Consider the following 25,290-nt stretch of genomic DNA (forward strand, 5'->3'; position numbering starts at 1 on the left):
GTGTGAGATGATTAGAGCAGAACTTACCCAGGCATGGGTCCGTTCTTGGCCAGGTTGTATACCTGCCGAGGGTTTAAGAGGTACTGGAATTTTCTGTAGATCCTGGAGGAGAGGAGAGGAGAGGAGAGGAGAGGAGAGGAGAGGGAAAAAAGAGGAGAAACAAGGAAAGAAGAGGATGAAATTGTGTCAACCAGCAATACAGTGTTGAGTTGACCCACAGAAACATCTCCCCCTTACAGCTACCACAGAACATCTGGATCGTGAAGAAAAGTCCAAATGCAAACACTTAATTGAAATGTGATCAACTGAACCCCTGTACATTGTCTGTATGCTGTTTTGCTACAGTATGATTGACAGCTCCAATGCCCTATCACAGTGTCATTGTCAGCAACTGGGAGGGCTATAGGACGAAGTCATTAGAAAGACTAATTCATTTTAATTTCAATTTCATTATATCAACTGGCTCAGTCATATTTTGATCTCATCATTTAAACAAATGAGGACTGGAGTAATAAGGAGTAGAATGAATATGTTCAGTAATAACCCAATTAGGCCCTGGGTTAAAGAAGGAGGTCTAAATCTATACACTGACAACCAGGGATGTGACAGTCAACCACAGCGCCATCTAAGAACCTCTGCTGAATCAACCAGGAGTCCGTAGGTCAATGTTATTGTGTTTCTATTTGACTAACTAAAGCCTTGAGCACTCTGTGTGCAGCCAAGCTTTGCAGCTCTTTGATTGAAGAGCAGTTCTGAGAATCTCTTTTTACAGAGAGTTAGAGTGTGCTTACCTGTCTCCCTGCTTCCCTCCACTCTTTGGATTCACAAACACTAGTAGAGGATGCGTTCCCTCTATTGTTGTGATCTATGCAACATATATCAAAACAGAAAGAAATTTCAGTCCAATTGCATATAATGTAGTAGGCTGATCTTACATTAGAGTATAGCGTAAAATCATTATTATACAGTGAATAAAAAATATTTATATTTATTTTAAAAAAATGCCTGGCTGCTTCACCCTGGCCCCTCTTGTTACTGGTAAGGTTCAAACATTTCTCATGTGAACAACAGATAATACCCAACAAAATCCCAGGAAATTGAACAACGATGCGCCTCCTAATTCAAGTCATAACCATCCCCATCTCCTGATTGGGAGAAGAGTGACATGGGGACAGAGTGACATGGGGGCCATCCTTAGGGACAAGCCTCTCCATCGCTACCTCTGGTATAGCAGTAGATAGAGAGAAGCAGTAGGCCTCTACCACGCTGGAGGCAGCCAGGGCTGAGGCGAGGCATAAACAAAACAAGCCCTAATCGCGGGCTGTAGCCTACGAGTTGGCCTTCCTGCCGCTCAGTGGCGGTGACAGTGCGCCCGTGCATCTCCTTGACACAGATGAAGCTCTTAACTCTCCCTGTCTGCTATCCCAGCAGGCCGAGCGGTGGATTAATGAGCTCCCTGTCCAGCCAGGAGTGATCCATTACTTCCTCTAATTATAAATAATAATCCTGATTATTACGCTGGTTAGCCGGAGAAGGCAGAGATGGATATGGCGGGGAGATGATTCAGGTTGATTGTCACCGGTTGTCTGTCTGTTAGATATTAGGGAGGATTTGGATGGAGCTGATTCTTGTTTTGTTCACCAGTAGAAACTAATCTCATATTAATCCCACCAGTGTCATTTCATATTATCCTGCGCCCATCAAAGGCTAAATTGTGGTTAGATTAGAAATGTCAATTTACAGTACACATTTTTCACAAATTTCGACAACATTTTGAAGAAAATGAAAAAGGTTTGGATTGTCACCTGTAGTCCTTGGCCATCCACTGTGACTGAGTTGGCTCTCTGCATCTTCCCTCTGCCTCCTGATTGGCTGGATCTGGAATCTTTCCTCACCGTAGACTGTCTTTCCTGGGGGTCAAAGTGCAGAGAGTAGAAATGGGCATCTTGAAAACAATCTAATAGACATTATCAAAAAGATAGTGCCACTATAAATATGGGAAACTGTGATCTATGTATGAGGAAATATACATATCTTTTCATAAAGCTATCCTGTGGTAAATTTGTATATAAGCAGAATATGGCATCGTTTTGAATGTTAAACTCACCAGTACGACAGGACAGATTGTGTTGGGAGGCAGGATATGGTCCTTCAGTGGTCCACAGTCACACTCAGGTTTCACATGGGAGGCACACTTATTATGAAGCTGGATAAGGGGAAACATTCAATTACAACCATATTAGTATTAGGGTGACATTCAAGATCATAACATATTGTTCAATGTTACCTTTCATTTGATTGTAATTTGAGATTAGAGTTCAGTTCCTTTAAAATGTATGGGGGCCATAAAATATAAAGTTCAGTTTGTATCAGCTATGTATAATTGGTTTTAGCTAAACACCAAGTGCTGTTGCGTAAAAAGCAAGCGCATGTTGTGTGATTTACAAAAACACAACTCCTAACACTGGGTTTATTTAAAAAAGAATGATATCAAAACACATTTTTAATGTGGTTTATTTTCTATTAGCAGAATACTGGAAGTAACTGTTACTTGGTGTAAATTGGCAAAGTGAGAGGACTCGGATAAAAGGTGCAAAAAAGAAATCATAAACAGCAAGAAACAGTGGAAAATAATGAGGAGGTGGCTGATTCTCCTCAGGGGGGGGCGTACCGTGACTTGGCACCACACACAGTGAAGCCCAGTCAAACCCTGGTAACACTTAATGGTTTTGTGACACTTGTCACACTTGGTCGGGCAGTTTCCCTCCACCCAGAAATGGTGCATCACCTGTGGAGCGAGAAACAGAGAGAAACAGATGAGAAAAGCAGAACAGAAAACAAGTCAGAAATCCACAATAGTAAGAAAGAAAGAAATCAAGAATTGTAACAATACTGTCTGTGTATTGGGCATGTATTTAAACCAGACTAAATATTGTAATTAGCTATGCTTAGTATCAGAATGAGTTGTTTAATTCCATTAGTGAGGAATGAGCCCTGGATCTAAGCTCCGTGGGGCATCGCTGATCCGAGCGTGCCGATTAGTAAACACTCCAATTGGACGCACCTCTGTGTTTTTCTTGCTCTTCACGTATGTTTTGATGCACGACGGAGGAGCACGGGCCACACAGCGCTCATGGACAGTGTACTTGCAGACTGGGAGAGGTGGAACACACATTTTGACCCCCCCAAAAAATCACAAAAACAACTAAGAATAGCAAACACTAAATTGAGGTTGGAGATACACATTTCCGAGGGGCGATTTGGGTCACAAAAATGCCTTCTTAATGATGAAAAAGTGCATGGAATAAACCTTTTATGATTGGTAAAAATTAGAGTAGACATGAGGAAACAACTGTTACTGTTACCATACTCACATGAGCAGCACAGCCCTTGCTTGCCCAGGCCTATAAGCATGTTCAGACACAGGTTACAGTAGGCCGGCTTGTTGAAGTGCTTCAGTCTCCACACGTGCTGCCCATCGTCTTTCACATTCTAAAGGAAAGATGATTGATTGGTTTGATTGATTGGTTAATTATTGACTGGTTGATGGTTGGGTGATTCGTTACATGGCAGATATAAATAGGCCATGTAAAACAAACATGCCTCTCTGACATGCACAATAAGGAATCACACCGGCTCTTTTCATGGCATTTTTATCTGCAGCGCTCGACAACGTTTGGCAACTGAATGTGGCCCATGTGAAAGATTTGGATATTTTTTTACTGTTCTCCAAAGCCATCAACTTTAGTGGGGAGGATTGCCTGGGTTCTTCCCTTTAATCCCGTGTCATTAATCATGTCACCTATTACGTCAATCACAGCAAAATGACAGTCTGATGTCACTGTAAGAGACTGTCTACTTAGCCTGTGATAAGTGACGACTTGTTCAAGATCATTGAAGACAAAGGCAGCAAAAAACTGAAAAGAGGACTCCATCTAGTGGACAAGGAGAGCTGGGACATCAGTGGTGCCGTCTGACGAAGCTATTGACTAGTTAGGAAGTGGTGGGAATGTCCAGACCTTGTACCTGATTCACACCCCAACCATACTGTGCTGGCTCAAATATTGTTTCCCCACATTGTCCTTTCCAGCACGGTTCCAGCAACTATGGTGGATGAGGAACCAGGCTGTCCTTGTACAGCTTGCCTTGGCTCGGTTTGGCTTGGTAGTGTGAATCAGGCTATGGTGGGTTTAAAGGGCCAATGCAGTCAAAATTCTGTTTAGTCTGTGTTTTCTATCATATTATACAACAACAGCTGATGAAACTAACACTGTCTGATTGTTGTGTGCAACAGGGAGGGGCAATTGAATGCAAGTTTTTACAAAACAATTACATATCTAAAACATTTCTAGCTTGTCTATCTATGGGTAACAGGGAAGACGTGTTTTGTTCGACCCCGCACAGTTTCCCACCCAAAAACACCAGAAAATGGCCAAAAAGAGTAGAACCAGCTCACCTGCTTTTGCACTATTATATGACTATTAGATGTTCAACGTTTCTTTTGAAATACATATTTTGAAAGGACTAGTTCCGCCAAATGTAAACAAGAGTTCAATTCACTCAACAGGGTTAGGAACATGAGGGACATGCGTAAATGAATCACTAATCACATGAGAAATAAATCACAATCTTCATAAATGACTTTGTCAAAGCAAGAAAAAATAACTAGAGCTTTACAATGATGGTGTAACTTGGATACATTTTTGGATTAAGTAGATTGAAATCTTGGCACTTTAGCAAGTCTTGCCTACAGTCAAGTATGGTGGTGGGAGTGGTCTGGGGCTGCATGAGTGCTGCCGGCACTGGGGAGCTACAGTTCATTGAGGGAACCATGAATGCCAACATATACTGTGACATACTGAAGCAGAGCATGATCCCCTCCCTTCGGAGACTGGGCCGCAGGGCAGTATTCCAACATGATAACGACCCCAAACACACCTCCAAGACGACCACTGCCTTGCTAAAGAAGCTGAGGGTAAAGGTGATGGACTGGCCAAGCATGTCTCCAGACCTAAACCCTATTGAGCATCTGTGGGGCATCCTCAAACGGAAGGTGGAGGAGTGCAAGGTCTCTAACATCCACCAGCTCCGTGATGTCGCCATGGAAGAGGACTCCAGTGGCAACCTGTGAAGCTCTGGTGAACTCCATGCCCAAGAGGGTTAAGGCAGTGCTGGAAAATGATGGTGGCCACACAAAATATTGACACTTTGGGCCCAATTTGGACATTTTCACTTAGGGGTGTACTCACTTTTGTTGCCAGCGGTTTKGACWTTAATGYCTGTGTGTTGAGTTATTTTGAGGGGACAGCAAATMTACACTGTTATACAAGCTGTACACTCACTAKTTTACATTGTAGCAAAGTGTCATTTCTTCAGTGTTGTCACATGAAAAGATATACTCAAATATTTACAAAAATGTGAGGGGTGTACTCACTTTTGTGATATACTGTATTTTTGTTTATTTTTTACATGAAGGTACTAAATTGTTACCCAGATATGATTTGATATTGAAATAAAAATGGCTGCATTTGGCCTAGAACTGGGCTTGAACTAAATCCTGCACACACTGTGGCTTTCCAGGACCATAATTGGACACCTCAGAGCCTTACATAGACAATCTCTATGGCTCTGGTCTAGAAAATCTGCCATTGAAAGTAAGAACAGTGATGATGTTTAGGTAACACTTTCTTGACTACTCACCGTCTCTAGTCCCAGTAGTACCAGCAGGGGGATGGTCGTGCTGCCTCCCTGGATCCACTCCTCTAGAGACACAGTACCGTCATGGTCATAGTCGATCTCCTGCATCATCTCCTGCAGAATCTACTCACAACCAATCAGAGACAGTACAGTGGGATCTGTCAACACAGATTAAATATATGACACCCTCATTCAAGCTTTACAAAGTTACAGTATTTTCTTGTTATTGATATAACTGAAACTAGGGGGCCCTAGATCTTTAGGTCTATGGATCTGCAGTATATTAAATGTTTATGAAAAATATGTATTTTACCGGCTTCAATTCTGTCACGTCCCATTCCAAGTACTCAGCAACATGCATCATTTGAGAGACGATGTGCTCCAGTTCCTAGAAGTAGAAAACAAATCTTGTGTCAAAACATATCTATGGTACAATAGCCATTCTTCAGTTGACGACAAACATCAATGGTTTTAGACTGATGAACAGCATGTAATAGTCAGTTGGTTCAATCTTCCCTCTCTTAAGGAGAGTTGTACAATGCACAACAAAAGCAGCTTGAAAACTGATACAGGCTTGATGACTTAATTACAATGGTTGCCCTACGGGAGGGCAATTATCGTCTAGTGGAGAGTCATCACATGCAACATTTACTCGCCTGCTCCTCCGCAACAAGCCAAAGCTTTTTTTTATTTAACCTTTATTTAACCAGGCAAGTCAGTTCAGAACAAATTCTTATTTACAATGACGGCCTACCCGGCCAAACCCGGACGACACTGGGCCAATTGTGTGCTGCACTATGGGAATCCCAATCACGGCCGGATGTGATACAACCTGGATTCAAACCAGGGACTGTAGTGATGCCTCTTGCACTGAGATGCAGTGCCTTAGACCGCTGCACCACTCGGGCATGTGTAATGTTACTTTAGATTATATTGTACAAAATATTCTACATTTCCATATGTCAGTGTCATGGTTAGAATGACTAAGATTCAGATTTCCAGAAGGTTCTCTACTGCATAATTGTATTTATAGAACATTAGGTAGCTATTATGTACAATTCTACCCAGCATGGTCTCAGACTAGACGTAACATAGTAAATGTAAATCTGAGACACTCAAATTAGTATGATATGTTATGTTTGGTATAGTTAAATAATACAGAAGGTTACTTAAGGCAAAAACAAAAGCAGGGTGGTTGGTCGGGGTGAATGGGTAGACTTATAACGCGAACGTCTAGCAACCCAAAAGACTGCGTGTTCGTATCTCATCACGGACAACTTTAGCATTTTAGCTAATCAGCAACTTTACAACTACTTACTACTTTTTAGCAACTTTGCAACTACAAGCATGTTAGCTAACCCTTCCCCTAGCCCTAGCCCTAACCTTAACCCCTACCACCTACCCCCTAGCCTAGCTAACGGTAGCCACCTAGCTAACGTTAGCCACAACAAATTGGAATTCGTAACATATCATACATATTGCAAATTTGTAACATATCATACGAAATGGATGACATACATCCACAAATGAATACATGCCATACGAAACGTAACATATCATTCTAATTGGAGTGTCACGGATTTACATTTACTATGTTAAGTCTACCCTTGAGCTCAGGTTGCAGCACCAAATCATTTTTCAGTACAGTAAATAACACGACGTGTATAGGACAGAACCAAACATGGCACTGGTATAGGCTTTAGCAAATAACAAAGATGATGTTTCATGTAAGGCTGTGTTCAAATGTTTGGCATATTCTTTGAATATGTATGAAGAAGGAAAAATGATTACCGAACTATCCAGAGACCCATTCCCATCTGTATCATAGAGACGAAACATAACTGTAGAGAAAGAGATCAAACATTTATGAGTTTCAATTGTTCTTTGAGATGCAATAGATGTCATTGAGACACATTTTTACTACCAATTTAGTTTCATGGATGCACTTTACTATGTTGAAGCACAAAAACTTCCTTTAGTTTTTAAGGGTACAATCAGCTATTGAACTCCCATCAATTCAAAGCAATGTTTCCCCTCATAAAAGTGTTCTTAGCATCTCAGTGTTGAAGTCTGATTGGTTCTTGCACTAGCCCCCAGCCACAACTTAACACCATCACCATGGAAACAGACAGCTCCCTCACCAGAACAGTGATTGGCTATCTAATACAAGAGTGACTGACAGACACACACACACCAGTTCTATAGTAATATAATCGTGACAACACTCTCCTCTGCCCCAAGTAATTTACATACTAATGGGTATTCCCAATACGTGGAAAAAGTGTTTTTAGCCCAGTCTCAGCGTGACGCTACCCACTCCCTCAATCTCAGTAGTGGTGCGGCTGGTGACAAACCCAGCTGGATTGAGGAGGGTGAGCTGGTGAGTTCACTAAGGACTCGAAGAGGGGGGTTGTTCATTTCATATGGGGTTGACGTCAAGCTGCTGGTTGTCAGACGCTAATTAGGAGCTAATTGACAGCTTCCTGCTGTGGTGCAGTCATGTCGGTCCACTGGGGCCGGAGGAAGGGGAAGTGAGGTAGATGCCTGGAGGAATGAGAACTCTGCTGGAGCTGGGAAGGTGTTTGTGGTTTAGAGAGACGAGAGGAATAGCATACACTCGAGTCACTCAGAAAAAGCACAGAGCTAAGTTGTCTAACCCTATGAACCTAGAGTATAAAGACTGTTATTTATTGTTGTTATCACCTCACCTCCTCTTCAAAGCCGAACTAGTACTAGTTGCAGTAACAATAACTAAATCCACTGTGGTGACATAGGGTGTATTTCCTCAATCATACAGAACCAAGGGAATTTAGCTTGCTACTGATGATGATCAATACTCACTTTCTCGATGTTTCTCTTTTTGCCATGCATTCCCTGACTTTGCACAAGGTATGTAGACCTACAGATATAGCAGCTAAAATGAATGTACTGTAAGTGTAAATTGAAACCTGTCATTCTTAGAAGAACCAGCAGAGGGCCCTATTTAGCTCCACAAGACATCATTGAGGCTGGACGGAAGGAGGGGTAGGGTGGGCAGAGTGGGATTCTCTCTACAAGGAGAGATACTGTAGCATCCAAGGCTAAACCAATGATGTGCTCCCTGGGCCAGACCAGCTAAATTATTAACACACTTAATCCTTAATGAACAGCTCTGTTCTTCAATTATTCAGCAGTTGGATGAGAATTATAAGAACACATAGAAAGTCTGATATTATATTAGATAATTGAACATCATAAATAAATAAGTACACATCTAAAGTTTAAGTAGAATAAAGAGATACCATGGCAACGCTAATAAGGGCTTTCAGTAAACATAATGATTCAAGTAGACTACAGTGAAAAGGCTAGACTGCTACTCCTCCTTAGGTAATGGGAAATATATAGCAGTGTACTGGGATGAAGCTCTATCTCATTTGGCTACGAGTGTCTGTATTTACGGTACACAAATGTCATTATTCTCACGGGTAAACCACAAAATAACATTCTTGTTCTGGAAATCCTAATTCTGCATTATAGCCAAGTGAGCGCCAGTATATTCCCCTTTTAGAGGAAAAACAATCATTAGTCCTCACACTCCAGTTTGTCCTCGGGTCGGCCACCCTCCAGCAGTGAGAGGTAGCAGACGATGTCCTTCAGTTGAACCATGCCTAGAGGTCTGGGCAGAGTCCTGGGTAGAGGGGGCACCTTCAGAGGGGTCGAGTTCCCTTTGATCAGCTTGAGGCCTGCAGAGAGAAGAAGGCCAGAGAAGAAGGTCAAAAGGTAGGCCGGTTAGGATCATTGCTGAGCTTTATGCCTCTAATGTCAACCTCAAACTGTCTTTCAAACTGTCTACCAATAAATGTAAATTCATGTTGTGAAATTGATTGCAGATGTTATATAGGTGTGGTTTTTGCCAATATTACGGTAGTAAATGTTGACTAGACAGCACAGTTTAGTTTATGATGATTGTAGGTAGTACCTCAGGACACGTACAGTTTGGACATTTTGTGAAAAAGTACAAGCTGTGGCTACATACACTGCACTCAATGACTTGCCTGTAAGCTACAGTCCACAACAACAAGGCAATCTGGGGTGGTCTGACGACAGAGTTAACAATACTGAACCAATTACAACAGTATCTATCACCAAGTGAACATACATGCTCTTTGTGGTAGGAGTAAAAACTAAAGCAGACCTAAACAACTTTAGGTTTTTATTTGTCTGCTGCTGAGGTCATAGTTTCTGTGCCTTCTCGATCTGTTCCTTTGCTTCTGTCTGAAGTAAAGGTACGGTGTTCCTAAGGGCAAAGTAGCTTTAAAGATTCAGTAACAGCGCACACAGACAACATAAAAGCTACTTTGCCTCTTAGGGACATCTGAAGGTTATAGCTGAAGTGCAGGGTCTTACCAGTAACTCTGGGCTTGTCTATGGAAGAGGGGCTGGGTTTTGGTCCCTTGTTACTGAATGATAAGAAGAGGTGTTGACAGAACTCCTCTGCCAACTCGCTCTCCAGAAACGTATGCATGAAGACCTTGAATCCTTCAAAGTCAATCTCCTGAAACAAGACACAGAACATGATCCTGGTTGGTATAATTCCCATGAAGGAATCTTTGATTACCATATCATTACCAAATCATGCGTGGGAGAACAAGGAATGCATTACCTGATTGAGTATGTCTTTCCTCTATGCAGCATTGAATAAAGACATTGGGCATCTCAATAAATCAAACTTTAAAAAAAAAGTAAGTTACTCATATCCTGTAAAGCATACAAACAACCATGGTGTGACATTTTCGGCATTTCCACTATAACAAAAGTAAGTAGTGCCTCTTACTTTCAAAAACCCAAACTTAACAAAGATATATTGGTCTGAGGTGACTATAGACCGATATCATTGTTGAATGTTGTTGATATCAAAATGACCAAGAATTGGTAGCAAGTCTGAAGTGATGGTAGTGTTCTACATTATGAAGAAGCCTTAAAATAGTTCTACAAGGGTTCATGCAATGCTAATGATGCCACATTACTACCAGAATAGTGTCTTATGGAAAGAAAGACTACCTCCTCTGGGTTATATTTCGCCAACACTCCATCTCCATGAAACTCCTGCAGCACATCTTTCAGCTTCTTGGTTGAGTCTAAAAGAAAAACACTCAACACATGTTATAACCATAAAGGCTTCCCATTAAATAGCAATTCATATCATGTCCGTGAAGGGAGATCCCACTGCGGGATCTCATCCAATTATCTCTAAACTTGGAGTTAGAGTGCAAAAGATCCAGTCTACAGCTCAGGAGGAATTAGATCTGACACCCGCCAGACCGCATCGAAATTACAGGAGGAATCACCAGACTCTGGATCCGGTAGGAGGTTAGACGCCTCTGCCTGGTCCGTTTGGTCTGGTTCCTGTCAAGGTCTCTTCCTGTATTTTCAAACTATGGGAGTGTAGCCCTAGGAGTGTCCTGGCAGGACTGGTCCATTTGGGCCCCTGGTGTAGACATTGTTTTATTATGTTATTCTAGCTGTTCCATTATGATATTTGTAGCTGTCACGATCGTCATAAGCAGTGGACCAAAATGCAGCGTGGTATGTTTCCATCCTTTTTATTAGGAAGAGAAACCTCAAATAATAAAAACAATAACGCGAAAAAACGAAACGTGAAGCTCAGAGTAGTGCTTACAGGCAACTATACCTAGACAAGATCGCACAAAGCACAAAGGGGAAATGGCTGCCTAAATATGATCCCCAATCAGAGACAACGATAAACAGCTGATACCAGGCCAACATAGATATAAAATTACCTAGATGACCCACCCTAGGCTCTCTATGGTCAGGGCGTGACAGTACCCCCCCTCGCCGGAGGAACCGGACCGTGGGTCGTCGCCGGGGACTCCAGACCGAGGATCGTCGCCGGAGGCACCGGACCGTGGATCGTTGCGGGAGGCACCGGACCCTGGATCGTCGCCGGGGACTCCGGACAGTGGGTCGTCGCCAGGGACTCCGGACCGTGGATTGTCGCCGGGGACTCCTGACCGTAGATCGTTGCCGGAGGCTCCGGACTGGGAACCCTCGCCGGAGGCTCCGGACTGGGAACCCTCGCAGGAGGCTCCGGACTGGGAACTGTCGCCGGAGGCTCCGGACTGGGAACTGTCGCCGGAGGCTCCGGACTGGGAACTGTCGCCGGAAGCTCTGGACTGGGAACTGTCGCCGGAAGCTCTGGACTGGGAACTGTCGCCGGAAGCTCTGGACTGGGGACTGTCGCCGGAAAGCTCCTTGGACTGGGAACTGTCGTGGAAGCTCTGGACTGGGAACTGTCGCCGGAAGTTTTGGACTGGGAACTGTCGCCGGAAGCTCTGGACTGGGAACTGTCGCCGGAAGCTCTGTGCATGGGGCCGGCACTGGTGGTACCGGGCTGGTGACACGCACCTCAAGACGAGCGCGAGGAGGAGGCACAGGACGTACTGGACTGTGGAGGCGCACTGGAGGCCTGATGCGTGGGACCGGTAGAGGTGGCACCCGGCTGATGACACGCACCTCAGGACGAGTGCAGGGAGGAGGCACAGGACGTACTAGACTGTGGAGGTCTAGAGCGTAGAGCTGGCACAACCCGTCCTGGCTGGATGCTCACTTTAGCCCGGCAAGTGCGGGTCGCTGGCACCGGACGCACTGGGCTGTGAAGGTGCACTGGTGACACAGTGCGTAGAGCCAGCGCAGGATATCCTGGACCGAGGAGGTGTACTGGAGACCAGGAGCGCTGAGCCGGCACAACCCGTCCTGGTTGGATGCTCACTTTCACACGGCAAGTGCGAGGAGCTGGCACAGAACGCACCAGGCTGTGGATGCGCACTGGAGACACATTGCGTATCTCCGCAAAACATGGTGCCTGACTGGTCCCAAGCTCCTCACAGCAACTGTCTTGCTCCAGACACCAAACCATCCACTCTACCTCATCACTCCCCTCAACTATCTCAAAATACTCCTCGCTCAGTCTATCCCAATATTCCTCTTCGCTCCCAGACTCGCCCCTCGGCTTCGCCGAACAACCCGTGTGCCCCCCCTAAAAATGTTTGGGGGCTGCCTCTCGGGCTTCTGTCGTGGTCGTGAACTTCGGAGTCGCCGTTGATCCTCCTTTCTCTCCCGGGCCCAGGATGTCTGCTCCTCCTGGCCACGCTGCTTGGTCCTTTGGTGGTGGGATCTTCTGTCACGATCATCATAAGGAGTGGACCAAAATGCAGCGTGGTATGTTTCCATCCTTTTTATTAGGAAGAGAAAACTATAATATATAATTACCTAGATGACCCACCCTAGTCACACCCCGACCTAACCAACATAGAGAATAACAGGCTCTCTATGGTCAGGGCGTGACAGTAGCTTCTGGAGCAACAAGGCTAGATTTTGAAGGATGACCATGTGAGACCATGAAACGTGTGACTGGTTGCCTGCGTGATAAACCCACCAAAATTTATTAAAAAGTATTAACTCATGCACTGTTTTTTTATCACTCCTCTACACGGTCAAAAAACTGTCACGTTGTCGTCCTTATGCTAACACTTCAAAAGGAAATTACTTAGTGTAGGTTACTTTAGGCCAAAATGCATGTCACATCAGTGTTCTTTTACACAGCACCTGGGAAAATACAAACCGCAACGTCACTGTGCAAAAAAAATCCATTCTAATAATCGTCTCTGATTATGAAGTCATAACTGCAGTGAAGTAGACTGTAGAGTATTGGTGCTCATGCGGTATCTGAAGTGAGGAAAAGTGTGCAATATCGCTCACTTCACCTTTTAATGAGAAGAGGGTGTGGGGGAGAGGCTAAAGTAAGCTGGAGGGACTGAAAAGGAGGGAGGGAGAGGTGGAAACAGCGGAAGGTCCATTGTTGCAGCTCGGAGAATGGGATATTTTATAACCTGACGCTGCACACGGAGCATAATGACTAGCTGTGAGCCCATTGAAACACGGTTATCCAAATCTCTCTATCACACACTGTCCCTCACTCTTTCTTTCCTTCTCATTACCCCCTGGTCCCAAACCCTGTCTCTTCTCAGACTTTCAGACATTATAGCGGAGCTGGATTTTTTTTAGAGGCTAGATCAGCTTTAATATTGCAGATGTAAATTGTCTGTATGATTTCCAATCCCTCATATATATATATTTTTTTTAATATATACATTTATGTAAAATATTTACAAAAAATACATGGGGGATTGGAAATGATGCAGACAATTACATTGATAGAAGCCACAATCTATCTGCAATATTAAATCTGATCTTATGTCCCCCCCACTTCTAGAACCAAAGCTGCGCCCCTGGTAAACACTGCAGAAGAAGAGAAACGATCCCAATCAGAGACAGTAAAGAGAGGCTGGAGAGTTGCTTACAGTCGGCGGAACAATTCTGTCAAAACACGTAGAACAAATAACGAGAGAGATGTCATGGCCAAGTGAAACCCTTTGCCTGCAGAAGAGATCCCAAGCAAAAAAAGCAGATTTGGACTGAGGTATGTGAATATCTAATAAAATAACCTCCAGTCAAGACGCTATATAGATTTAGGATCTTTATTGCTGCTCAAATTAGCTCTGTTGTTTTATTCTCCTCTATTATACTGGGATGAAGTTCTTATTGTTGTGGTCATGTGGGAAGTCTTTTGAGATTCCTTCCTTTTCCGAAAAAATATTTTAAAACCAAAATATATTCAATATTGCAAATAATAATGTTACTCAATCTAATTGTTACCCTGGAAACAACCAACGCAAGAAAGGTTTCAGTATATCTCACTATTCCCATTGAAAGGCAACAAAACCATCCATCTCAAAACTTGCACAGTCAAATGTTTCATTTCCAAAAATCTGAATACTTGCAGTATAACTTCAAGAGGTTCATAACTCTCTTTGGCCCGCAGGGGAAGCTTTTGTGTTATGATTAATAATGGTTTAACATAAACAGCACCAGAGCACCAGACAGATTTAATGCTTGAGCTGGTATGCTGCAAAATCAGAAGGGGCGCCAAATAACAGATTACAGACATATGGATGATTCCAAGTCATCAGAGAAAGAGGGGGTTTTGTACTGTTTGAGCTTTACACCAAATCAAGTTGGATTAGGCTGGGTTTCATAACACAGTGGCAGTGCATGGAGATATTCTCTGCTCTTATGCAGTCACCATTACAGTAACTGGGCTCTGTTATCCTGCCATAGTCAAGCAGTAGGAAAATCTCTCTCTCAGTGAGGTGGATTAGGGCATACTGCTGGGATGGGCTCTACAGTGGTTTACTAATCCAGTGTCCCATTTTATACGTGACTAGATTCCATTTTCAATGAAGTTTAAACTTGATTGTGAGAGTATAAGTGACGGTGTACACGTGTACGCACGTACACACACACGCGCGTGCACACACACGCACACACACACACACAAACACACTGTCAGAGACACAGACTTACATTGAGCGTACTCCTGCAGAAGGGAGAATTCAGCTGGGGTCAGAGTGACCCACTTGTCTTGGTTGGTCATTGTGATGAGTCCTCTTCTTCCTCACATCCCCAAACTATCAGCCCACAGTCCACTCTCTGGAACAGAACGTAGAAGAACATGTTGTTAGGCCTCTTTCATCATAGTCTCTTGTGGCGGACTTCTAACAGAAAGAGATTTGGTTTGGGTTCTGACATTCATTCCATCATCTCCGGTCATAAAATTGCATAAAATTACTGTATATTGATCCTCACATCATTACATTGCTATAGTATAGTATAGCGTAGTTTAGCAGAAACTAAAATGTCCATCTGTAACTAAAAGGTATATCAGTCTGTCAGTCAATTAGTCAATTAGAGACTGTGGACTTTTTTTGATTCATAATACGTACTGAACCCCCTAATGAACGCATTTTTCATGCTATCATAAGTATTACATCAGACAAGTACATGACTCTTAGTACGACTGACAACCAAGCCAATGCTATCTTGTCCTATCCAGCACTATGTGCTATAGCTAGCTCGTAATTTGCTAAATGGCATGTCAATGTCCAACATGAACTCATCAACTCAATGCATTATTTGACGTCTGTCCTACTTACAGACGTAGGATCTTAATTTGATCACCCTGTTGCAGGAGAACTTTCCTGCAATGCAGGACATTTAAAACACGTAGTGTATTTGAGGTTTAAAAAGGTTGAAATTTCAGGCTTCATTTTCCCTTAAAAAAATTTACCAACCCCTACAAAAATGTCCATTAATTATAATCCACATTTCCTGTTGCCTGCTTTAGCAAACTGGCTCAAATTAAGATCCTTCAACTGTACCGAGGACAACATTTAGTTTATGCTTAAAGAAGCATTTATGACAGACAGTATAAGGGACATGTAAGAGTTTAATTCATGATTGTCCAGGACTGCTGCTGCTGTTTGATGACAACAGAATGATGGGCCGGCTGCCAGGGGACAGCCAGCTGGCATCACTGATTATGGACAATGCCATGGTGACAGAAGATTGGACAGTGTCTGAAAAGAGGGGATGTTATGCCACTTTTCCCTTGCAGTAGACCCCCTCCCACACACACACACACGCACGCACACACACAATCAATGGGTTAGCACAATACAAGATATGCTTACTGTAATGTTAATCTGTTCTACATTGTAACTACTTTAACTATTGAGAAGGGTTCAAAAAGCGTTACACATTCATGTAAAGAGAAATAAATCATGTGTGAGTGTGTGTGTGTGAATGAGTGTTTTGGGGTTAGTCGGTTGCTACAGTATATAGCCTGGGGTATTGTGCTCTGTGGGCTACTGAAGCTAAATGTTCCTCTCTCTTAATGCACCTGTGTTACTCTCAGAGCCAACTTCCTTCCTTTTTGACCCAATTCCTTCTGACCAATTATAAAACCTCACAGCAACAAATGCATGTAACATTACTTTACCACCTCAGTGCACAACTATTTCATAATGAAAGAGCTGGCATGAAATCATCCGTGTGTGTGTGTACTAGTATGCATGAATTCGTGTGCGTGTACGTGTGTGTCTGCGCATATATGTGTATCTGTGCACAGGCATAGTTTGTATGTGGATGTCCTGAACATACCCATAGTAAACGCACAGTTCTAAACTTAAGGAACCCTTGAGACACTTGAATATGCATGGACACGTACGGTGCATTCGGAAAGTATTCAGAACCCTTCCCCTTTTCCACATTTTGTTACGTTACAGCCTTATTCTAAAAGGATTAAATTATATTTTTGTTCTAATCAATCTACACGCAATACCCCTTAGTGACAAAGCAAAAATATTTTTTTATAATAAATAAGGTATTATATATTTGTTTTAACCTTATTTACATAAGTATTCAGACCCTTTGCTATGAGACTCGAAATTGAGCTCAGCTGCACCCTGTTTCCAAAGCTCATCCTTGAGGTGTTTCCACAACTTGATTGGAGTCCACCTGTGGTATCTTAAATTGACTGGACATGATTTGGAAAGGCACACACCTGTCTATATAAGGTCCCACAGTTGACAGTGCATGTCAGAGCAAAACCAAGCCATGAGGTTGAAGGAATTGTCAGTAGAGCTCCGAGACAGGATAGCGTACCAAAAGAAGACAGTGGACTCCATCATTCCTAAATGGAAGAAGTTTGGAACCACCAAGACTCTTCCTAGAGCTGGCCGCCCGGCCAAACTGAGCAATCAGGGGAGAAGGGCCTTGGTCAGGGAGGTGACCAAGAACCCGATGGTTACTCTGACAGAGCTCCAGAGTTCCCCTGTGGAGATGGGAGAACCTTCCAGAAGGTCAACCATCTCTGCAGCATTCCACCAATCAGGCCTTCATGGTAGAGTGGCCAGACGGAAGCCACTCCTGAGTAAAAGGCACGACAGCCCGCTTGGAGTTTGCCAAAAGGCACCTAAAGGACTCTCATACCATGAGAAACAAGATTCTCTGGTCTGATGAAACCAAGATGGAACTCTTTGGCCTGAATGCCAAGCGTCACGTCTGGAGGAAACCTGGCACCATCCCTACAGTGAAGCATGGTGGTGGCAGCATCATGCTGTGGGGATGTTTTTCAGCGGCAGGGACTGGGAGACTAGTCAGCATCGAGGGAAAGATGGACGGAGCAAAGTGAAGCGAGATCCTTGATGAAAGCCTGCTCCAGAGCGCTCAGGACCTCAGACTGGGGCGAAGGTTCACCTTCCAACAGGACAACGACCCTAAGCACACAGCCAAGACAACGCATGAGTAGCTTCGAGATAACTCTCTGAATGTCATTGAGTGGCTCAGCCAGAGCCCGGACTTGAACCCGATCGAACATCTCTGGAGAGACCTGAAAATAGCTGTGCAGCATCCAACCTGGCAGTGCTTGAGAGGATATGCATGGGAGAAGAATGGGAGGAACTCCCCAAATACAGGTGTACCAAGCTTGTAGTGTCATACCCAATAAGACTTGAGGCTGTTATCGCTGCCAAAGGTGTCACGCCCTGACCATAGAGAGCCCTTGGTTCTCTACGGTGTAGTAGGTCAGGGCGTGACTAGGCGGTGTTCTAGTATGTCTATTTCTATGTTGGTGCTAATATGGTTCCCAATTAGAGGCAGCTGTTTATCATTGCCTCTGATTGGGGATCATATTTAGGTAGCCATTTCCCCACCTGTGCTTTGTGGGATATTGTTTGTGTTTAGTTGCCTGTGTGCACATCATGACTTCACGTTTCGTTGTTTCTTTATTGTTTTGTTTGTTTCACGGAGATTAAAGATATGTGGAACTATACTCACGCTGCGCCTTGGTCCGCTCATTACGACGATCGTGACAAAAGGTGCTTCAACAAAGTACTGAGTAAAGTGTCTGAATACTTATGTAAATGTTATATTTCATTGACATTTCATTTACAAAAAATATTTTGCTTTGTCATTATGGGTTATTGTGTGTAGCTTGATGAGCGAAAATAACAATTTAATCAATTGTAGAATACGGCTGTAACGTAACAAAATGTGGAAAAAGTCAAGGGGCCGGAATACTTTCCGAATGCACTATATATAGTGCTATATATTATATATTATTGATCCAATTGTACAGAACTGACAGATGACTTAAGAAGAATATACTGTACATCTCTGAAATACATTCAGTATCTGTGGCTAAATAGACCATAATGTGGTGCCATGTATGCATTATTATGCTATTTAGACTGCGAAAAATCACAGAAGTCAATCAAATCGTTCGCTACAGGCATTGGCACTCCCTCCCATAAACGTTGATCTATTGCTTGTGTGACAAATACATATCGCTACTCTGCAATCCCTCTCTAGGACTCGTACATACTTATCGCTATCATAAATACTAGTTGTTATATTTGTCTTGTAATTCACATTTACACTCTGTTCCCTACGAGTGTTAGATATACAGGAAAGCAACATGCTTTAAAATGATTCTCATTCTCTATTGTTTATAATCCTTTTACATCAGTGGAGGCTGGTGAGAGGAGTTATAAGAGAACGGCCTCAATGTAAATGGCTGGAATGTAATACATGGAATGGTATCAAACACATAAAACACATGGAAGCCACGTTTGACTCCATTCCCTCTAGTCTGAGACGTGGACGTCAATTAAGGCAGCCCCCCCCGGACATCTCTGATTCAGAGAGGGTTGGGTTCAAAGCGGAAGACACATTTCAGTTGAAGGCGTTCCGTTGTACCCCCTTTCCCTTTTCCATTCCATTCCAATGAGCCTGTCCTCCTATAGCTCCTCCCACCAGCCTCCACTTGTACACATACAGTATAATGCACATAATCCTCATCATAATGTCCATAGAACTGCAACAACAGCATCACAGCAGTACTTCAACCCTTTAGCAAATGTCTCAATGCTGCGAGTCTAAATCCACGAGCAGTGAACTGTATTTGTAGTAGCAGCACCGTGATACTGATAGGCTTGATTCATTTCCAGTGGTGCCACCGCAGGTTATCAAACACTGTTGCTGCATCTATCAATTAATTCATCGGCAATATGATACCCGGTAGAGGATTCTACTGCAAGAGACACCAGCGATACAACTAGAGTAGCTGACACTACACATGAACAAATACACCCACTTCATTACACACCCACTAAATACACGCTCGCATACGGTCAATGAACGAACAAACAATAGACTGCAGTATCAACATGATACTCACCTGCTGGATAGCCAAGGCAGACTGCCGGGAGCAGGGAGTAGTCTTCCAGACAGATGTTTACAGATGACGCTTACACACTCTCACACACAGGCATCTTGCTCTTTCTCACACGCTCACATACAAAATACACACACTCACTCACATCATGTCCCCGCTGAATGTACTGGAGGAGAGCGTAGGTTTGTCATCAGATGGTGTGTATGTGAGTGTGTGTGTTTGTGAGTGTGTGTGTGTTAGACCCCCCCGTCTGCTGTGTGTGTAAGAGTATGCGTGTGTGGCTGTGTTTGTGTGTGTAAGTGTGTGTTTGTTTAGAAGCAGTCAGTGCTAGAGGATAGACACTCCAATAGAAAAGGGGGAGTGTGTGTGTGAGAGGGAGAGTGATAAAAAGCACAGAACGATCTCCGCTTGTCCGCAATGATAATCAGTTCTCATACTCACTGCTTACGTCACCCTTATCCCTCCTCTCCTCCTCTTTCTGCTCCCCCTCTATTCCCTGGTGAGGCTGATGTCCTGAGCTCCCGCTCTCTCTCTCCCTCTCTCTCTCTCTCTCGCGCTTTCTCTCTCTCTCTCTCCCTCTCACTCTCTCTCCCACTCTTTCTCTCACCCTCTCCCGCTTTCCCTATCCCTCACTTTCTCTCTTCTGTTCTCTCTCTCCCGTTGCCGTTGCGCTTGTCACCATTAGCATTCAGCAGGCAGGTGGTAACCGCGGCGACCTGTGGGAACACCTCTTGATTGAACTGATGGGATGTGAAAGGGGCAAGGGCCGGGGGTCTCGGGGAGGGGGTGTCGTGCTCAACAGACATGAATCAGGAGTAATATTCTCTCATCACTGTGGTGCTGCAGCTGTGGAGGGCTATTGGATAGCAGCCCAAGGCAAATTACATTCAGAATCAATAGGAAAAATGATAGGCAGGGTCCTTGACATTTTAAATACTTCAAATACAGTATGTGTTTTCTATGGCTGTAGCTGAAATTCAAAGGGAAAAGACTGGAGGGATACAATATATTATAGTTTGACGACATGTGTTCACCAAGGAAGCACACAACATATGAATACAATAACAGCTACTGCTGAAAAGCAGTGACATTATTTCTACTCATACAGAATGTACAACTTGCTGCTGTTATGTACCAGCCTTACAAAAGAGAGAACATGTCGGACAAAACACTACGCCTCCCAGCAGTCTACTCTGCTATTTGGACCAAAGCTAATACCCACCAATTAATTTAACAGCCGCCGGATTATACATAGTCAGCTATCTATCGCCTCCACACCTTTCACATAACCTCCCAAATAATGGCTGTCTCATTGGACACTAAGCTCTCAGTGTATTGAATTGAATATCAGATGCCTGAAACAATGAGCGAAAAATAGAGGTGAAATGATTGACCAATGTGCCAAATCTGCCAATACCATTTATGTTTTCAGAAACACCTACAGGCTCTCTCTCAGTCTTTAGCCGACCGAGGCCAATGGTATTTGTGTTGTTTGCCAGTGGGCCTGGCTCCAGTCTAGGTATTGACATTTTCTCCCATGTGACAGTCGGGGGTTGGGAGAATGCGCATCACATTGGCGTAGAGAACATATCATTCCCTAGCAGTTGTTTATCACATTATATCAGCAATATAGAACATGTACTTGTCATATTCCACTCCAGGTTTCAAATTCAATATGGATTTACTATACAGTGTATTTTTAGTGCTAACCCATGATTGTGCAATTAGTGTATATAGTAGGGTGGTAGTGGCTGGCTTCTTTTTTTGGAGGGAGCATCCACGCACACGCATCATGCCATGCTATGGATGGGTCCAGTGACGCAGACCAAAACAAAGGCGGCTGAACGACATGAAAGCACCACTACGTAAATGCTAATAGAATTGCATTATGATCAACGTGCAGTAGCTAGGTGAGTCAGATTGTCTGTTGTGCCGTGCTTACATCATCCCTACTATGAATGAAAACACTCAGTCGCTGTGGGGATGAATAGTCACTCAAGCAAAGTATGAACCAGGGCATAGATTAGACCTACGTCATTCCACTTCCTGACACAATCGTTATTGATCTTAGCATCACTGTATAATTGACTGTTGTCTTCTGTAGATCATCCACCACACAGATGAGGCTTCAGCCTGTGGGCTTACTAATCAAATATTACTACTTAGCAAATATAGAGCTATATGATGAAGCTATAAACTGTATATAAGCTGTATACTGTAGACACATTATATAAGCTATATACTAAAGATATAAGCTATATTTAAAATAACTGTCCAGTGTTTCCAGATTTCTAGGAAATATGAGCTATAATTAATTACAATATGAGTGAAATAGTTTTCCTTTTGAATTATTTTTAATTAAATATGTTAAAAAGCAGCTTTTCTCTGTTGGAATGGTGTAGGAGTACTCCAACAAATAGAATGGTATGTGTGTATACCGGTCTTTAAAAATATTAATGTGGGTAGACTGCTGATTGGCCAGCTCGGCCAATGATCCAACATGACATCATGTTCTATGGCCACAAATGTGAGTATAGGACGAGTCAACAACATTATTTGGATGTGAGTTAACAGAATATTAACTTTTAAACGTTTTTTCCCTAAACAGATACTTTTACGGTATCTGTACAGTAATCCTATGACCTAGTCTCACTAATGGATGGCAAAGCATGTTGTCTCACAAATAGTACATATGGAATGAAGTATGCTATTTCAACAAACACATATAATGACTACCCCACCTAAAGCTTCTTCCCTCTCTATGCTAAATATAGCCACCGTATAGTGGTTGGAGTATAGAATGGCTGGCTGGCTATAATAATAGGATATTACATAAGTGCCATCCCCAGTATACTACAGCAACTACAATATGGGTCCCTATTCAAATCAAATCAAATACAATTTTATTGGTCACATACACATGGTCAGCAGATGTTAATGCGAGTGTAGCAAAATGCTTGTGCTTCTAGTTCCGACAATGCATTAATATCTAACAAGTAATCTAACAAATTCACAACAACTACCTTATCACACAAATGTAAAGGGGTGAATAAGAATATGTACATATAAATATAGGGATTTTGCAGTAGATGGTATAGAACAGTATATACAAATGTGATTAGTAATGTGGGATATGTAAACATTATTAAAGTGGTGTTATTTAAAGTGACTAGTGATATCTTTATTAAGTACATTTATTAAAGTGGCCAGAGATTGAGTATGTATGTTGGCAGCAGCCTCTCTATGTTAGTGATGGCTGTTTAACAGTCTGACGGCCTTGATAGAAGCTGTTTTTCAGTCTCTCAGTCCCAGCTTTGATGCACCTGTACTGACCTCGCCTTCTGGATGATAGCGGGGTGAACAGGCAGTGGCTCGTGTGGTTGTTGTCCTTGATGATCTTTTTGGCCTTCCTGTGACATCGGATGCTGTAGGTGTCCTGGAGGGCAGGTAGTTTGCCCCTGGTGATGCGTTGTGCAAACCGCACTACCCTCTGGAGAGCCTTGCGGTTGAGGGCAGTGCAGTTTCCAAACCAGGCGGTGATACAGCCCGACAAGATGCTCTCGATTGTGCATCTGTAAAAGTTTGTGAGTGTTTTAGGTAACATGCCAAATTTCTTAAGCCTCCTGAGGTTAAAGAGGCGCTGTTGCGCCTTCTTCATCACACTGTCTGTGTGGGTGGACCATTTCAGTTGGTCCGTGATGTGTACGCCGAGGAACTTAAAACTTTCCACTATTGTCCCGTCGATGTAGATGGGGGGTGCTCCCTCCGCTGTTTCCTGAAGTCCACGATCATCTCCTTTGTTTTGTTGACGTTGAGTGAGAGGTTATTTTCCTGACACCACACTCTGAGGGCCCTCACCTCCTACCTGTAGGTCGTCTCGTCGTTGTTGGTAATCAAGCCTACCACTGCAGTATCATCTGCAAACTTGATGATTGAGTTGGAAGCGTGCATGGCCACGCAGTCATGGGTGAACAGGGAGTACAGGAGAGAGCTGAGAACGCACCCTTGTGGGGCCCCAGTATTGAGGATCAGCGGGGTGGAGAGATTGTTTCCTACCTTCACCACCTGGGGGCGGCCCTTCAGAAAGTCCAGGACCCAGTTGCACAGGGCGGGGTCGAGACCCAGGGTCTCGAGCTTAATGACCTATTGGAGAGTTGGGCCTCTCATTGTGTATATGCCCCCAGAGAGGTGCATGGGAGCATGAACCTTGAAGGGATTCACAGTTGTTCTCCACAGACCTCCTCCACACTGTCCTCATGTCATCACTCATTCTAAATGGGCCTCTATGTTCTCTCAACTTCTCCATCTGTCAATTCTACAGTATAAGACAGGGTACAAGAGCACAAGACAAGGCAGTGTTATGTTTTGGAGAGATTGGAGATGGATGGGATAGTGGAGATTTGTCAGATCGATGTGTCCGATCGAGTGTGTGTGTGTGTGTGTGTGTGTGTGTGTGTGTGTTGTGTGTGTGTGTGGTGTGTGTGTGTGTGTGTGTGTGTGTGTGTACTACCCCTCCAGTGCCACAGTTGGTAGCACAAGGCTATTACCATAAATGAGTCACTAGAACATTTTATCAGGGAAGAAGAAAAATCACATTTGTCGTTGTGGCTCTGCCCATCAGCTGGCTGGTGCCGTTTCCACTGCTCCAGAGTCCAATGGCAGCGTGCTTTACACCACACCAGCTGACACTTGGCATTGCTCATGGTGATCTTAGGCTTTAGTGCAGCTGCTTGGCCATGGAAACTAATTTCATGAAGCTCCCGACGAACAGTTCCTGTACTGACGTTGCTTCCAGAGGCAGTCTGGAACTCGGAAGTGAGTGCTGCAACCGAGGATAGACGATTTTTACACACTACAAGCTTCAGCACTAAGCGGTCCTATTCTGTTAGCTTGTGTGGCCTACCACTTTGCGCCGCTTTGAGCCGTTGTTGCTCCTAGACATTTCCACTTCACAATAACAGCACTTACAGTTGACTGTGGCAGCTCTAACCGGGCAATTATTTGACTTGTTAAATCACTGAGCTCTTCAGTAAGGGCCATTCTACTGCCAATGTTTGTCTATGGAGATTACATGGCTGAGTGATCGATTTTATACACCTGTCAGCAATGGGTGTGGCTGAAATAGCCAAATCCACTAATTTGATGGGGTGTCCACATACTTTTGTATATATAGTGTATATTAAAATATACTGAGCTATCCCTGTCCATACTATAGGCGTTCACTCAGAATTCATCCTGGAGTATTTTTCAGTGGGGGACGTTTAAGACAAGAATAGAACAGAGATTGAATCAAGCGTTCTGACAAATAAGGATTCAGTAATAGCATTAGTGTCTATGCATTCTTATTGATGTCTGCCTGAGATCTTGTGCTGAAGGCTTGGTGTTCCCCGCGGGAGATGCAGAGATGCTTTACTCACCCAATAACTCTGTCTGCAAGTGATACACGTGGGCCTGTAGAA

The 25,290-nt window shown here is 43.5% G+C and overlaps 1 protein-coding gene across 1 annotated transcript in view; it reads right to left on the reverse strand.

The window, feature by feature from the left end:
* Nucleotides 1-20,320, reverse strand: part of LOC111965151 (diacylglycerol kinase beta-like) — a 43,623-nt gene extending 23,303 nt beyond the window's left edge. Inside the window, exons 1-16 of the mRNA XM_023989170.2 lie at nucleotides 19,835-20,320; nucleotides 15,121-15,246; nucleotides 10,738-10,814; nucleotides 10,340-10,360; nucleotides 10,084-10,231; nucleotides 9,270-9,419; nucleotides 7,489-7,538; nucleotides 6,011-6,085; nucleotides 5,701-5,820; nucleotides 3,375-3,492; nucleotides 3,065-3,153; nucleotides 2,672-2,788; nucleotides 2,108-2,206; nucleotides 1,806-1,910; nucleotides 792-865; nucleotides 28-102 (exon numbers count right to left, since the gene is read on the reverse strand). Coding sequence (XP_023844938.1) covers nucleotides 28-102; nucleotides 792-865; nucleotides 1,806-1,910; nucleotides 2,108-2,206; nucleotides 2,672-2,788; nucleotides 3,065-3,153; nucleotides 3,375-3,492; nucleotides 5,701-5,820; nucleotides 6,011-6,085; nucleotides 7,489-7,538; nucleotides 9,270-9,419; nucleotides 10,084-10,231; nucleotides 10,340-10,360; nucleotides 10,738-10,814; nucleotides 15,121-15,190 — 1,388 coding nt within the window. The 5' untranslated portion in view covers nucleotides 15,191-15,246; nucleotides 19,835-20,320. The remainder of the gene's footprint in view (nucleotides 1-27; nucleotides 103-791; nucleotides 866-1,805; nucleotides 1,911-2,107; nucleotides 2,207-2,671; nucleotides 2,789-3,064; nucleotides 3,154-3,374; nucleotides 3,493-5,700; nucleotides 5,821-6,010; nucleotides 6,086-7,488; nucleotides 7,539-9,269; nucleotides 9,420-10,083; nucleotides 10,232-10,339; nucleotides 10,361-10,737; nucleotides 10,815-15,120; nucleotides 15,247-19,834) is intronic.
* Between the last annotated feature and the right edge of the window lie 4,970 nt (nucleotides 20,321-25,290).

The sequence above is a fragment of the Salvelinus sp. IW2-2015 genome, linkage group LG6.1, assembly GCF_002910315.2.
Source record: "Salvelinus sp. IW2-2015 linkage group LG6.1, ASM291031v2, whole genome shotgun sequence".
In the NCBI taxonomy this organism is placed as follows: domain Eukaryota; kingdom Metazoa; phylum Chordata; class Actinopteri; order Salmoniformes; family Salmonidae; genus Salvelinus; species Salvelinus sp. IW2-2015.